An 18,212-nucleotide genomic window follows, 5' to 3' on the forward strand; every position below is an offset into this window, starting at 1 on the left:
TTTGTTCAGCGCTTTGCCTGGGTGGTGTGGTAAAACGTCATCAAAGTGTGAATATGAAACGAATCTGCATTTGTGTGGAATAACCGTCAGATCCAGTCTGAAAGCTCCATATACGTATATCTGTGTTTATCGGGAAAAGTTTCACTTTTAAACTTGTGTTACAGCTCGAGGGAGAGTCTAAAAGTCTAAAACGCTTATCGTTAAAAATAAAGCTTAACGTGGTTTAATGTATTAAAAGGAGACAGGAGCACTAAACTTCTCCTCATTATTACTGCTCATAAGTGTCTCCACTAATGAAATTCCTCACTCACTGTTTTAGTACAATAAGTCACGTTAAGCGAATTTGCCACTTCTCATGTGAACTCGCTACTCACTAGGAATACTTTTTTTTATTGTATTTAACTGTTTTTAATTGTATTTCAGTGTTTCTATATTATATTTGTGTTATTTTCAGTGTATAAGTGTCAAAAACAACCTCATTATCTTACATGAGCCTAAAATATATGCAGTTCCATGGGACTATGGAACACATTAACAGGTTTCCCAAACATCCTTATGGATAAAAATACTTTGAAACTCAATGTCTTTAAACTTGACGCCACTTCCAGAACCAAATGATGTTGAGTTACAAGGTACCGCTGTATATGTCAAACTAAAAATAACGTAAACAGTAAATACGTAAATCAATAACAATAAATAAAACATATGATTGTGAGCTGTAATCCCATCATCATCATCATCATCATCATCATTTTCTCTCTTTTCCTCTCAGCGGAGGATTACACTCTCCAGAACTCGTCCAGCTCACCGTTCCCATCTGCGGAACCATCCACGACCCTCTTTAATTTTACTGAACTAACATCAGAGAGTCCACCAGAGAGTCCACCCGAATCCACCGACAGCAGTTCCACCCCCGGCCCCGGACCCAAGAAACTGGGCATCGGGTTTGGTGATAACCTGATTCCCCTGTACGCCTCTATCGTACCGGCGGTGCTGCTCGGTCTCGTCGCCTTTATCGTCTTCAAACGGTAAGCAGTCGTGTTTCATCCTGACTTTAACACTATGCGGCCAAAAGTATGTGGACACCTTATGGTTAGTTTACTGGACATACACATTAGTGTGAAGTTAACCCAACATTGTGGGAAGGCTTTTTATGAGATTTTGGAGTGTCCCTGTATGAATTTGTGCCCATTTAGTAAACCAGTTCAAAGATGTTCAGACTGAGATCAGGTCTCTGTCCAGGCCACTGAAGTTCTTCAGGACCAGACTCAATAATCCATGTCGTTATAGACCTGGTTTTAAACATACAAGGCCCTTCCCTAAACTGTTATCACTGTTAATGGAATTTTTGTTTCTGGCTATAATTTTGTCTAAGCTATTGAGGCTTAAGGGCCTTGCTCAAGGGTCCAACAGTGGCAACCTGGCAGTTTGAACTTGCGACCTTTCGATTACTACTCCAGTACCTTAACCACTAGGTTGTTTTACTGCACCGCTCAAGCTGAGCTCTGAATAAAGCAACAGTTTGTGCCGAGGCTCGCGGTGAGCAAAGAGCAAAACACAGCCTATGACAGCATAAAGCTTGCTTTACTGTGGACAGTGTTACTCATTTTCCACACCAGTTTTAGGTGGTTCATGGGTTATATATCTACACCGATCAGCCATAACATTAAAACCACCTCCTTTTTTCTACACTCACTGTCCATTTTATCAGCTCCACTTACCATATAGAAGCACTTTGTAGTTCTACAATTACTGACTGTAGTCCGTCTGTTTCTCTGCATGCTTTGTTAGCTCCTTTCATGCTGTTCTTCAATGGTCAGGACCACCACAGGACCACCACAGAGCAGGTATTATTTAGGTGGTGGATGATTCTCAGCACTGCAGTGACACTGACATGGTGCTGGTGTGTTAGTGTGTGTTGTGCTGGTATGAGTGGATCAGACACAGCAGCGCTGATGGAGTTTTTAAATACCGTGTCCACTCACTGTCCACTCTATTAGACACTCCTACCTAGTTGGTCCACCTTGTAGATATAAAGTCAGAGACGATCGCTCATCTATTGCTGCTGTTTGAGTTGGTCATCTTCTAGACCTTCATCAGTGGTCACAGGACGCTGCCCACGGGGCGCTGTTGGCTGGAGATATTTTTGGTTGGTGGACTATTCTCAGTCCAGCAGTGACAGTGAGGTGTTTAAAAACTCCAGCAGCGCTGCTGTGTCTGATCCACTCATACCAGCACAACACACACTAACACACCACCACCATGTCAGTGTCACTGCAGTGCTGAGAATGATCCACCACCCAAATAATACCTGCTCTGTGGTGGTCCTGTGGGGGTCCTGACCATTGAAGAACAGCATGAAAGGAGCTAACAAAGCATGCAGAGAAACAGGTGGACTACAGTCAGTAATTGTAGAACTACAAAGTGCTTCCATTAGGTAAGTGGGGCTGATAAAATGGACAGTGAGTGTAGAAACAAGGAGGTGGTTTTAATGTTCCGTGTAAATGTATATTAAATCATAAAAGTTTCAGCATTTAGCAGACGCTTTTATCCAAAACTACTTACAGTACTGTTACAGTATACTGTCTAAGGACCTTGCTCAAGGGCCCAACAGTGACAAACTTTTGATTCCTAGTCCAGTACTTTAACCACTAGGCTACAACTGCCCCCTTTTTAAAGACAAACATCACTTATCTGTATTTTTGGTTGTTCTCATTTGTTTCTGTACTTCAGGAAGCCTGTTTACCATTTGCTGTGGTATTTTTGCACTCTACTGTTAATTTAGACCAGAAAAAAACTCGGTCTGGTCCTGAGCTCTTGGAAATGTCTGAACATGCCGCCCCGTTATGGTTCTCCTGCCTCAAAATCACATGACTTTGCTTAAACTCTGATTATTATTATACTGATGAATAATTCACGCTCTTCAGGGTTGGAGGTTAAAACACATCGCTTTAGTGTTTTTTTCCTCCTGTATTGGATGGATCAGCGTTAGTTAAAGCAGCAGTGGTGCAGCGTTGGCTCTCAGGTTTCTCCTCTCGCTCAGTAATAGTGCAGCAGAGTGATTCTGATGAGCGTCTGCAGGACTCACCGGCAGGTTAAAAGCTTCACTTCACTTCCTGCAGTACGACGTCTGATGATAAAGTTTCAGTCCTGATGTTTCCTTCTTCTCACACATTACAAACATCAGAACAAAGTCAATTCCACCAGAACTCAGCACCAAGCCTACTGGCACCTGTATCACCTGGGCCCTTAAGCAAGGCCCCTAGCTCGCTCATATAAGGGCTGTCAGCTCAGAGCACAGCTTTTAAACTAGCTGAACAATAAAGTTAAAATAATATTCATGACAATAAATGAGTTCTTCTTTTTACACTATAATAAACAGTGATGTAATTATAACCACCCGTGTGTGTGTGTGTGTGTGTGTGTGTGTGTGTGGCTGGTTTGTGCTTTAGATGGAAGAGCTGCAAACACAACAAACAGGACAGCGCTAACCGCTCAGGTACGGCTAACACCAGCCAGACGCCGTCACCCGAGGGAGAGAAACTGCACAGCGACAGCGGCATCTCAGTGGACAGTCAAAGTCTACAGGACGGTCAGGGGATGCCACACACAGGTACACACACAACTATACACACACAACTATACACACATGTACACAGCGACAGCGGCATCTCAGTGGACAGTCACAGGACGGTCAGGGGATGCCACACACAGGTACACAAAATACACACAGGTACACACACACAACTATACACACAAAGGTACACAGCTACACACAAATATACACACATGTACACATATACACACACAGGTACACACACAACTATACACACACAGGTACACAGCGACAGCGGCATCTCAGTGGACAGTCAAAGTCTACAGGACGGTCAGGGGATGCCACACACAGGTACACAATTACACACACAACTACACAAATATACACACAGCTGCACAACTATACACACAACTATACACACATACACAACTATACACACAACTATACACACATACACAACTATACACACAGCTATACACATACACAACTATACACACAGCTATACACACATACACAACTATACACACAACTATACACACAACTATACACACAGCTATACACACATACACAACTATACACACAGCCATACACATACACAACTATATACACAGCTATACACACATACACAACTATACACACAACTATACACACAACTTTACACACAACTATACACACAACTATACACACATACACAACTATACACACAACTATACACACAGCTATACACACATACACAACTATACACACAACTATACACACAACTATACACACATACACAACTATACACACAGCTATACACATATACAACTATACACACAGCTATACACACATACACAACTATACACACAACTATACACACAACTATACACACAACTATACACACAGCTATACACACATACACAACTATACACACAACTATACACACATACACAACTATACACACAACTATACACACAACTATACACACATACACAACTATACACACAGCTATACACACATACACAACTATACACACAACTATACACACATACACAACTATACACACAACTATACACACAACTATACACACATACACAACTATACACACAGCTATACACATACACAACTATACACACAGCTATACACACATACACAACTATACACACAACTATACACACATACACAACTATACACACAGCTATACACATGCACAACTATACACACAGCTATACACACATACACAACTATACACACAACTATACACACATACACAACTATACACACAGCTATACACACATACACAACTATACACACAACTATACACACATACACAACTATACACACATAAACAACTATACACACAACTATACACACTTACACAACTATACACACATACACAACTATACACATACACAACTATACACACAGCTATACACATACACAACTATACACACACAACTATACACACATACACAACTATACACACAACTATACACACATACACAACTATACAACTGCACACACTCAGGTACACAGCGACAGCGGCATCTCAGTGGACAGTCAAAGTCTACAGGATGGTCAAGGAATACCACACACAGGTACACAATTACACACACAACTATACACACACAGGTAAAGACACATCCTTACACACAACTACACACACAGGTACACAACTACACACACAACTATACACACACAGGTACACTATACACACACAGGCACACAACTTCACACCCAGTACACAAATATACACAAATATACACACAGCTATACACAAATCTGCACACAGGTACACAACTATACACACACAAGTACACAACTATACACACAGGTACACAACTATACACACACAAGTACACAACTATGCAGTGCCTTGCAAAAGTATTCAGCCCCCTTGAACTTTTCAACCTTTTGCCACATTTCAGGCTTTAAACATAAAGATATGAAATTGTAATTTTTTGTGAAGAATCAACAACAAGTGGGACACAATTGTGAAGTGGAACGAAATTTATTGGATATTTTAAACTTTTTTTTAGAAATAAAAACCTGAAAAGTGGGGCGTGCAATATTATTCAGCCCCTTTACTTTCAGTGCAGCAAACTCACTCCAGAAGTTCAGTGAAGATCTCTGAATGATCCAGTGTTGACCTAAATGACTGATGGTGATAAATAGAATCCACCTGTGTGTAATCAAGTCTCCGTATAAATGCACCTGCTCTGTGATAGTCTCAGAGTTCTGTTTAAAGCGCAGAGAGCATCATGAAGACCAAGAAACACACCAGGCAGGTCCGAGATACTGTTGTGGAGAAGTTTAAAGCCGAATTTGGATACAAAAAGATTTCCCAAGCTTTAAACATCTCAAGGAGCACTGTGCAAGCGATCATATTGAAATGAAGGGAGTATCAGACCACTGCAAATCTACCAAGACCCGGCCGTCCCTCTAAACTTTCAGCTCAAACAAGGAGAAGACTGATCAGAGATGCAGCCAAGAGGCCCATGATCACTCTGAATGAACTGCAGAGATCTACAGCTGAGGTGGGAGAATCTGTCCATAGGACAACAATCAGTCGTACACTGCACAAATCTGGCCTTTATGGAAGAGTGGCAAGAAGAAAGCCATTTCTCAAAGATATCTATAAAAAGTCACCTGGGAGACACACCAAGCATGTGGAAGAAGGTGCTCTGGTCAGATGAAACCAAAATCGAACTTTTTGGCCACAACGCAAAACGTTATGTTTGGCATAAAAGCAACACAGCTCATCACCCTGAACACACCATCCCCACTGTCAAACATGGTGGTGGCAGCATCATGGTTTGGGCCTGCTTTTCTTCAGCAGGGACAGGGAAGATGGTTAAAATTGATGGGAAGATGGATGGAGCCAAATACAGGACCATTCTGGAAGAAAACCTGTTGCAGTCTGCAAAAGACCTGAGACTGGGACGGTGATTTATCTTCCAACAAGACAATGATCCAAAACATAAAGCAAAATCTACAATGGAATGGTTCACAAATAAACGTATCCAGGTGTTAGAATGGCCAAGTCAAAGTCCAGACCTGAATCCCATCGAGAATCTGTGGAAAGAGCTGAAAACTGCTGTTCACAAACGCTCTCCATCCAACCTCACTGAGCTCGAACTGTTTTGCAAGGAAGAATGGGCAAAAATTTCAGTATCTCGATGTGCAAAACTAATAGAGACATACCCCAAGCGACTTGCAGCTGTAATCGCAGCAAAAGGTGGCGCTACAAAGTATTAACGCAAGGGGGCTGAATAATATTGCACGCCCCACTTTTCAGTTTTTTATTTCTAAAAAAAGTTTAAAATATCCAATAAATTTCGTTCCACTTCACGATTGTGTCCCACTTGTTGTTGATTCTTCACAAAAAATTACAATTTCATATCTTTATGTTTAAAGCCTGAAATGTGGCAAAAGGTTGAAAAGTTCAAGGGGGCTGAATACTTTTGCAAGGCACTGTACACACACAAGTACACAACTATATACACAGGTACACAGCTATACACACAACTACACAACTATACACACACAGGTACACAATTGTACGCAACTATACACACATGTACACAACTACACACCCAGTACACAAATATACAAACAGCTATACACAAATATGCACAATTATACACACAACTATACACACACAGGTACACAACTGTACACACAACTATACACACACAGGTACACAACTATACACACAACTATACACACACAGGTACACAATTATACACACAACTATACACACACAGGTACACAACTATACACACACAACTGTACACACACAGGTACACAACTATACACACACAGGTACACAACTATACACACACAACTATACACACAACTATACACACACAGGTACACAATTATACACACAACTATACACACAGGTACACAACTATACACACAAGTACACAACTATACACACAGGTACACAACTATACACACAACTATACACACACAGGTACACAATTACACACACAACTATACACACACAAGTACACAACTATACAAACAACTATACACACAACTATACACACACAGTTACACAATTATACACACAACTATACACACACAGGTACACAACTATACACACAACTATACACACACAGGTACACAATTATACACACAACTATACACAACTATACACACAACTATACACACACAGGTACACAATTATACACACACAGGTACACAACTATACACACACAACTACACAATTATACACACAACTATACACACACAGGTACACAATTGTATGCAACTATACACACATGTACACAATTATACACACACAGGTACACAACTATACACACACAACTACACAACTATACACACAACTATACACACACAGGTACACAATTGTCCGCAACTATACACACATGTACACAACTATACTCACAACTACACACAAGTACACAACTATACACACAGGTACACGACTATACACACAACTACACACATTTACACAACTATACACACCGGTATGTTTATCCTGGATAATGGGATCAGTGAGTGACTCTTCGTACATGATACTGATCCACATATGAACTCGCCTCATGCAGGTGAAAAGAAGAGGTCGGTAGTGCACACGTGTCAGAGGGGGCGTGTGTCAGTCTCGGCTTTTTGTGATTAGAGTGGAGGTCAACATCAGTAGAGAGGAAGCAAATTGCAATTGGGCAATTGAATACGACTAAATTGGGAAAAAAGGACCAGACCATCATCCCTCCTCCACCGTACTACAGTTAGCACTTAGCAGACGGGTGAAGGGAGCTATTTTAGAATCAAACAGACCCAGAGTGAAGTGTGAAGAGTGATTTATCAGTGTTTCCTGCTCCAAGTGTTTCATGTGCTGTTGCTCAGGCGGTGCTTTTAGAAGCAGTTTGGAAATTAGAATGTGTCCTCAGAAAGATTGCAGTCTAGTCCAGGTTAAAAGACAGTTAGCTATTTATTTCTCCTGCTCTAAGTATACTGAAAAGGGCGTCCACACACTTTTAACCACCTGACCTTCCTGTGTTACAGTGGTGAAGATCGACGGTGGCCTGAATCTGCCGCTGCACACGTGCGAAGAGCTGGAGAAGCTTCTGGATCACGAGGGTCCGCTGGAGAGCGAGTGGTCCACCCTGGCCGGCCTGCTGGGGTACGAAGACGATCGCATCGCTTCCTTCGGCCAGGAGGAACGGCCCATCCAGGCGCTGCTGAGTGACTGGGCTAGCCGCGACTCGGCCAGCGTGGACGCGCTGTGTGTGGCGCTCAGGAAGATCAACAGAGAGGATCTGGCTCAGAGCATCATGCCCAAGTCCACGGCTACGTCCGCCGTGTGAGGGAAGCCTCGCTTCTGCTCATCAAGCCATACGCCATGCTAATAAACAAGCCCTAGATATGCTAACCGACCGCTCAGCATGTTCATTTAAATGCTACATGCCTCACGCCTTTAAACCGCGGCTGAACTCTGGACACAGTTGGATGTTTAGTTTGCACGTGATTTTAGTTGTTAGCAGAATTTAGGTTACAAATCTCCTGGTCCTGCCTCACGACCACCATGTATTTCAATATTTTAATCATAAAACACAAGCGAACATCAGAAGAAACCTTTATCGTTTATTTTAATATAAAAAAAACGACTCACCAAGGGTCACATGATCAAGTTTTAGCATTTTGTCAGTGAAATTTTGCAAACATCAACATCCTGCTATTCAAAAACGCTTAACACTTTGTTCCATCGATGTTGGACACGACCATCAGAAATATTTCATCCCGTCCCGTATACAAGCCTACATGCTAATCAATAAGAAAGAGAAATAATAGCCATGCTAATGCGCTGGTTTTCCCTTCGTATAGCAGTTTTTGTTTTGAAGGTATTCTAGGTCCCTCTATCTACATAGTGTGGATAGAATCACGCCCCATTTTAGCAACCTAAATAAGGGCCAGTTACAGATAATAAATGTTTAAGTAGCTGTAGAATCTAAATTGTGCCAAATCCCTGCCCCCATCCCATCCTATATATGAGCCTGCATGCTAATCAATAAGGGAGAGGAATAATAGCCGTGTTAATGCGCTGGATCTCCCCGTCGTACAACAGTTTTTGTTATGATGGTATTCTAGAGCGCTCAGTCAACATAGTGTGGATAGAATCACGGCCCATTTTGGCACCCCAATCATACCCCAGATAAGGGCCAGTTACACTTTTCATGTACTCCTGGTCTGGATGGCTCAGATTTGAGCTCTGAATTATAGGATAGATGTCAAATGTTAGCAGAAGATGTGCTCATATTATTTTAACATATTATAAAATACATTAAAAGCTGAGCTGAAGTCCCTCACTCACGTCAAAACCACTTATATGCACTGAAAAAAAAAAAAAAAAAAAAATGACGTTCTGCATTTAGGAAATGCTTTTATCCAAAGCGACTTACAGTAGTGACAGTATATTGTCCAAGCAATTGAGGGTTAAGGGCCTTACTCAAGGGCCCAACAGCGGCCACCTGACAGTGGTGGGTCTTGAACAAGCGACCTTTCAATTACTAGCCCAGAACCTTAACCACTAGGCTACAACTGCCCTAGAAGTCACTATCGAACAACCAAGATGGGACTCGAACCCACAATCCCCAGCTCCGGAGGCTGATGCCTTATCCAGTTGTCCACTGGGTCACAAATCTTCTACTAATGTACAGTCGACTCACAGTAAACAACTCTGGGTGGGTTAACGATGGTGAACTTATATGGTGAAGGTGACCGCCTGTAAACATCACGCTCTGAATCTTCCAGGCCTCCTTATGCAAGATTAGATCTAAAGCAGAAGACATTTAGACTTAAACAGATTTATTCCTGATGGATAGGAGATGACGGCCGGGTTGAGTCAGGGCTCGGGGGTGTTCGATGCTCTTTTGAGTCCAGCAGTGCAAAGCTGGTCATAAAAATGCCGTGGGGATATTTAAAACAGATGAGCATAAACAGACCTGACCTATTATTTTTCATTCTAAGCAATTTTATGGACCCATTTCTTTTTAAATCAAGAGGTTTAAAATCGAATGAGCAGAGGTCACGCCTTTTAAAAAAAAAAAATCTCTGTAGGACCTTTTGGGACCCTAGTTTGGAGTTTCTGTGGTGCAGATGGATGAGGTTTGAAGTCAACTATAACACTTAGTGTTAAAGTAAGATATTATTCTCTTAAAATTAGAAATTCTCTTAGAAGTCTACACTTAAATCTTACATTATTTTATAGGATGTTAACACAGAGTCACTCAACTCCAAATATGGACTAAAAGAAACACCCATTTATCCATATACGGTCATAAAAGCTTTTTTTTTTTTAAACTAACGATCATTTAGTTCCATACATGGTCCTATTAGGTGTTAACACAGTCACTCTTAACTCCAAATATGGACAAAAAGACATGCCCATTTATCCATATATGGTCTTAAAGTTTTTTTTTTAACCAGTGGTCATTCAGTTCCATACATGACCGTATAAGGTGCTAATACAGAGTCATGCTTAACTCCAAATATGGACTAAAAGACACGCCCATTTATCCATATATGGCCCTAAAGTTTTTTTTTTTAACCAGTGGTCATTCAGTTCCATACATGGTCATATAGGGTGTTTCCACAGTCACTCCTAACTCCAAATATGGACTAAAGACACGCCCATGTATACATATATGGTTTTAAAAGTGTTTTATTTTTTTCATTCAGTTCCATACATGGTCGTATAAGTTAAGTCACTCTTAACTCCAAATATGGACTAAATTCTCTTAGAAATCTATACTGGAGGAATGGAACTCCATCCTTCTAAAATATAAGATTCCTCATAACTGATGCAATTATGACCTCTGCTGGCTGACTGATGCGCTGCACAGAGACGGGGGATAATGGGGATCAGTGCATGACTCTCCATACGTGATCCTGATCCCCATATAAACTCGCCTCGTGTAGGTGAAAAGAAGCCGTTGGCTACTGCACGTGTCGGAGGGGGCGTGTGTTAGTCACGGCTCACCTCGGCCAGGAGTGGAAGGTCAGCATCAGTAGATGCAATCCGGTAATTGGATATGACTAAATTGGAAGGAAAAAGAGCATATGTTTGGTTGTTTGTGTCTCTGAGCCCTGCAAACTGTACGTGGTGTTTTTTATGTTAAAAAAACCTTCAGGATTTTCTCATAACACATTTCATTACATTTTCCTTTTCTTTGTGGATGAAAATTCATCTCGTCCTGCTATAACCACACCTAGAGACTAGGTTATTAAAAGTTACTAAAATAGCCAGCGTTAAGGTCAACTGTTGGGACAAAGCCGGGTTTTAATGAGGCATTATAACATTCGGACTCTCATTCTTATTCTTTATATTCTATAAATGTCCCAACAATTATAAACACACTGTATGTATGTGTCTGTGTAATGAAGGTTTTCTTCCCTTTCTGTTGAAGGGTTTGTTTTAACCAAGAAGTGACGTGTTGTTGTTTTATATATAAATGTATTTGTGTATTTGAATAGATTGAAAGTGTAGCACTTAAATGTGTAAATATATCAAGTCTAAAGTGCCTGAGAGAAACGTCAGGTGTGTTTTTGTTAATATATGTTCTTTGTGTTATACATTACTGTTATACATTTTAAAATTTGGGTTGTAAATGTTAAGTTCCAGTTCTGTTCCTAACATTCTAACCAACAGCGTCTTCACCCAATTCTTTAAAAATGTTTTTAATCTACATTAATCTTCAGGTTTTATATAATTGTTCCACCCAAACGCCTATTTTAACGTGAACATTTTGTCCACATAATCATCATCAGCAAGTCATGTCAACAAGAACAGTCAGATGCCGCATCCCAAACCACATACTACAAATAAATACTGCATCAAAATAGTTCCAACATCATCAGGTATTATTCACATTATTGACGTGTTTGGTGTGCAGTCAGATTAATATTCTGGCAGCAAATCAGGGTGTGTGGATCATGTACCACTAATAAAAAAATATACAGAGTGGTTTTAAGGGTCCAAATGATTACATATAGACTTATATGGAAGAAATGATATGGACCAGCTCATGTTTCTAAAAGTGGTGTTAAATGGTGTCCACTTAATGCTGATTTTATTACAAATATTTATAGAGTCACTTCAACTCCAAATATGGACTAAAAGACACGCCCATTTATCCATATATGGTCTTAAAGTTTTTTTTTGCTCTTGTTTCTATAGGTAAACTCCAAATATTGACTAAAAGACACGCCAATTTAGCCATATATGATCTTAACGGTGTTTTTTTTTTTAACTAATGGTCATTCAGTTCCTATAGGGTGACTCTTAACTCCAAATATGGACTAAAAGATATGCCCATTTATCCATATATGGTCTTACAGGGTTTTTTCAGTTCCTATAGGGTGACTCATAACTCCAAATATGGACTAAAAGACACGCCCATCCATCCATATATGGTCTTTAAGGTTTTTTTTAACTAATGGTCAATCAGTTCTTGTAGGGTAACTCTTAACTCCCAATATGGACAAAAAGACACGCCCATTTATCCATATATGGTCTTAAAGTTGTTTTTTTAAACTAACAGTCATTCAGTTCTTATAGGGTGACTCATAACTGTCATAACTATGGACTAAGACACGCCCATTTAGCCATATATGGTCTTAAAGGTTTTTAAAAAAAAACTAATGGTCATTCAGTTCTTATAGGGTGACTCAACTCCAAATATGGACTAAAAGACATGCCCATTTAGCCATATATGGTCTTAAAGTTTTTTTTTTTTTATTAATGGTCATTCAGTTTTATTCCATTTTTAGTCTTTCCTAATTTCATATATGTTCATGTTCCCACATGTGGTAATAAAGATACGCCCACACAGACATACATGGACCAGCCTTTTCAAAGGTACGTCGACTCAGGATGGTTTTTATTTTTATATACGGATGTAATAATATGCTAACGTCTCATAAACTGTTTACAGCCTGTTTCTTCTCATTTACATCACATATTTAAACAATATTAACATGGACGAGATCTCAGTTTACTATTAATGTTGTATTTGATTTATAATTTAGCTAGTTTCTTGTTGGATGTCACAGCTGGTGCTCATCGGTACCCAAAGTCAGAATGTCAGCTGTATTTTCTATGATATAAATATATAAGTGTATATATGTAAAACACACTCTGCTGTCTGACTATTATTCAAAAGCTGATTTGTGGATGATAAAGACAAAATAATGTACAATACATCCTGAAGAAAGTGTTTTTTTTTTAAAAACTCTGCACTTATTTAAGCAACAGCATGACCAAAACAACACACAGTTGGTTAGATGAGAGGAGATAAAGCAGAGAACATGAAGAAGTTCATCATTCAGAAAACGTTCTATCAGAGGAAGAATAACGTACAATGTTGTGAATGTTTCTTGTATTTACGTGTATGAACACTGTATTATGTAAATGTGGATTAGTTAGGATTCGTAAACTATTGAAGCCAAACTGAGAAAATAAACAGATTTGAATGAAAACCACGTGTCTGTGGAAGGTTTTGGATGTAAAAGTTATTAATTTTTGATTTTCCCCAGACAAACCAGGTCAAATTCTGAACATCTACATCAAACAAAGTTGCCAAGCTGATCTCAAGTGCTAAATATTGCAGTGTACCATGTGAGATTAAATATTATAGCATTTTTCACAAGTAGGAATTATTTATGAAGCAACATGGTACACAGTCAAGGGGGTGGTATATGAAAAAATTAGAATTAATGCTTAATATAACTTGAATAGTGTTTTGTTAGTGTTATGTTGGTTGTGCATTAAATCTTTATAGTTGTTAAATCCTTATGTTGGTGCTTGAGGTGTGACTGGGAGTCTAAAGTACAAAGATAAGCAACATGTCTGTCGTTAAGCTGTTGTAGAATATTGTAAGCAAATAAGAAACAAAAGTTAGCACAGAATAGAGATTCCAAAGTCCAACACCCAATGTAATGTTACTAGAAAAGGAAAAAGGGAGGCCCACAGTTCTGTTCCTTGTTCCTGGGGTGATGTAATAATAATACAATTTTATTTGATAAGCACTTTTCAAGACACCTAATGGTACAGTAAGAAAGTAAAGAAACAAAAATAACAATAAACATCTATAGACACATAAACTCAATACACATATCACAATTCTGGGTCACCCAAAAGCCAGATGGAAAAGATGGGTTATTAGTAAGGCCCTAACTAATTCACAGCCATGAAAATCGTGTCACGGGCCATGAAATGAGCCGTTTCCTGTATAATATGCAATGTGCTGTGAAATTCAAACTTTTTTCAAAATATTTTGTTTATGCATTTTCTCCCTTGTTCTCCCTTTTTAGTGCGTCCAATTGCCCGATTGCGTCATGCTTCCTCTCCACTAATGCCGATCCCCGCACTGATTTGAGGAGAACAAAGCTAACCCACGCCCCCTCCGAGACGTGGGCAGCAGTGGTATGAATTTTGTCACCTGAATTTTGTGAGTGCATATATGTGAATCAACCTTGTGTACAGAGAGACACACCCTGATTCGCATTTCCCCCCCGTCTCTGTGCAGTGCCATCAATCAGCCAGCAGAGGTCGTAATTGCATCAGTTATGAGAGAGACCCAGCTATGGTACGATGTATTCGAGATCTCAGCTCTGGTGTGCTAGTGTGTATTTTTACCGCTGCGCCACCTGAGCGGCGTGAAAATCAAACTTTAAGGTTCCTACGGCAATTCAGTTATCAATCGGTTAGTCAAAATGTCAAAGCGTAAAGCAGCTAAAAATACGACTCGGGTAACTGAGTTTGGACTCCCAACTAATTCTGTGAACACTAGTGCTTTTTACAACAGGCTTTGTCTCAAAAATGTTAACACATACGAACCTTCAAATGGTTTTGTTTTATGGTCATCGCAAAGCAGTGACGGCGCAGTGACATGACATGACATGTTAGTATTGTTGGTTAGCACCGAGCAGATTGCAAACTTCTCAAAACTGCACACACAGATCTGTGGAAAGTGATGTGAATGATACGTTTCAAGTGTGACAAGAGCTTGTCGTAATGTGAATCTCTAAAAGAAAATGTCCAAGGTCAAAGGTTACAAATGTTCCATTTGACTGACTGATAGGTCCACGACAAGTGAAAGTATGAAGCTACACTGACCTTCGGCTCACTGATGTTCTGAAAGTGAGATTGTTCTTGAGATGGAGGAGCCTGAAGCCATCCATCCATCCATCCACCCGACCGTCCATTAATCACAGCGCGCAGGGCTGAAGGTGGAATGTTGGTTTATGTAGGGAGAACATTCTTTAAAGACAACCTGCAATCAAAGTGTAATTTTTACTTTGTCAAAATGATGATTTTCAGATGAGTACAGTGTATATTTCTATTATAGAATATATTCAAAGTAATGGATGTAAACAAAAAAGCTGCTCAGACAGTTATGGACAAGTTAAAAGGGAATGTTTGTAATGCACACAAGGAAGCTTTTAGGTAGGGCTGGGCAGTATGACGGTACATTCGGTATACCGGTATTCCTCATATGATATGGATTTTTCATATACCGCCATGCTGTAGCATAGGTAATACAACAACTGTAGGTCTTAAAAAGCAGCAGATCATATAATATTATTCGGGGCTAAAAGCACTATGGAACGCCGTGCAGATTAAGTAGTTAGCCCGTAGAGTTAGCATGACAGTGTTAACATGAGAGAGGCTTCCTCAAAATAAGGGAAAAAAAATAAACAAAAACAGATGGAGGATGAAGAGAGGGAGACTAATTGTGCACCAAAGTGTACTGTATATATGCAACTTGCCAAAGAAATAAGGCGTGTAGGCAGTTTAGAACAGATTAAAACACTATAAATACAGTCGGTCGAGCCACGGATGTTGCAAACATTGACATTACGACCGCAGTAACAATCCACACATGCAAAAACACGATTCCTCTACAGACAGGCGAGAAAGAAGCTTTCAGAGCAATAATTAAAACACTCGATTCCAGGTCTGTCTTATGGGGCAAAAACAGTTCATGTTAGACACTATTCCAACATCATAAGCTAACTGGAAGCCAAGATATTTAAAGTCGTCCACTTTTCAAACATTGTTTTACTTGTTAAAGGGAGAGCTAAGGGTAATTGTACAATACTTAAATATTAAATAAACATTGAAATGGTGTTTATTGTAACTGTTTCACGTGTACTGATTCCATCATATGTTGTGTCATTTTGTGGGGCAAAGCAAAGCCTATAGTATCAAACCCTTCATTATATACATGCTGAAGATAAACTGTTTATATTCTATGTACTTATGACAGTAAAATCAGCCACAGACATATAAAAGTCCCAGTCATACAAAATAAAACATATCAGAACCTTAAAACCATCAGAATCTTAAAAAATACTGTGTGTAAAAAATACCAGCTTGAGAAGCAAAAAGTTCCAGTTCCAGTTCACCTCAGTTGCATGTCTCTGGACTGTGGGAGGAAACCAGAGCTCCCGGAGTAAACCCACGCAGACACAGGGAGAACATGCAACAAAGAAAGGACCCAGACCGCCCCACCTGGGGATCGAACCCAGGTCCTTCTTGCTGTAAGGCGACAGTGCTACCCACTTAGCCACCGTGCCACCCCCAAAGGGGAGGTAAAGAAAAAAATTCGAACAGGAAACAGGTTATACTGTATTGTTGCTATATGGTGCAGACCGTCCACTCTAAACACAAAAAACCCAACCAGCTTCAACATTACTGACACTTTACTTGGTAAAGTGAGTTTTTAAAAACCCTTTTCTTTAAGAATCCGATGCAATGAATCTAACATCAACTCATCAAACCAGAATTTCTCCGGTCTTCCACTCACCCAAACAGCTTTACGCTTTCCAGGTCAAGAAACAGGGTCAGTCAGAGATTTCAAGCAACTTCATTTTAAATCTCCTGGTATTTCATAGAGTCCTAAGAAACAAGATTCTTAGGAAGTAAAAACAGCTCCACAAATCCCAGATCATCCAGAGCACTCAGAGGGAATTAAGTTCTGATCCTGGAGAAGATCCTTCTGTTTAAACTGAAGCCGCATTAAGTGCTGCCAAAAGCAACTCAGTTCTATTCACAGTTTATGTAGAGACCTGCAAACTCGAGGTGTTTACGTCTGTGGTTAAATGAAAAAAAAAAAAAAAACTTATTTTATCTGACGTTGTTTTAATGATCTGTTTGGATTAAGACACTGATGTGAAGATCTTGATTTGAGTCGGTTTTCTCAAATCTTTCCTGTGTTGGTACATACAGAGGGACATTTGGCCTCTGTGTCATCTTATTTTCATTATTTATACCCCAGTAAACCAGTAAGACAAAGTAAGACTCTGGAGTTTATTTTTAGAAATCACTTTCTCACTTTCTTAACCGCTTATCCAATTAGGGTCGCGCAGAGGAAGGGGGGGGGGGGGGGGGGGGGGGGGGTGGGGTGCTGGAGCCTTTCCCAGCTTTTCAATGGGCGCAAGGCACACAGTAACACCATGGACAGGGCGCCAGTCCATCGCAGGGCAAACACACACACACACACACACATATTCACCTACAGGGCAATTTAGTATTCTCCAATTAACCTGACTGCATGTTTTTGGACTGTGGGAGGAAACCGGAGCTCCCGCAGGAAACCCACGCAGACACGGGGAGAACATGCAAACTCCTATTTCTAGAAAT

At 40.1% G+C, this 18,212-nt stretch overlaps 1 protein-coding gene across 1 annotated transcript in view; it reads left to right on the forward strand.

The window, feature by feature from the left end:
* Nucleotides 1–9,028, forward strand: part of ngfrb (nerve growth factor receptor b) — a 56,147-nt gene extending 47,119 nt beyond the window's left edge. Inside the window, exons 4-6 of the mRNA XM_063003862.1 lie at nucleotides 773–1,028; nucleotides 3,453–3,613; nucleotides 8,573–9,028. Coding sequence (XP_062859932.1) covers nucleotides 773–1,028; nucleotides 3,453–3,613; nucleotides 8,573–8,874 — 719 coding nt within the window. The 3' untranslated portion in view covers nucleotides 8,875–9,028. The remainder of the gene's footprint in view (nucleotides 1–772; nucleotides 1,029–3,452; nucleotides 3,614–8,572) is intronic.
* The last annotated feature ends 9,184 nt before the right edge of the window (nucleotides 9,029–18,212 follow it).

Source organism: Trichomycterus rosablanca, chromosome 10 (assembly GCF_030014385.1).
Source record: "Trichomycterus rosablanca isolate fTriRos1 chromosome 10, fTriRos1.hap1, whole genome shotgun sequence".
Taxonomy (NCBI): Eukaryota; Metazoa; Chordata; class Actinopteri; order Siluriformes; family Trichomycteridae; genus Trichomycterus; species Trichomycterus rosablanca.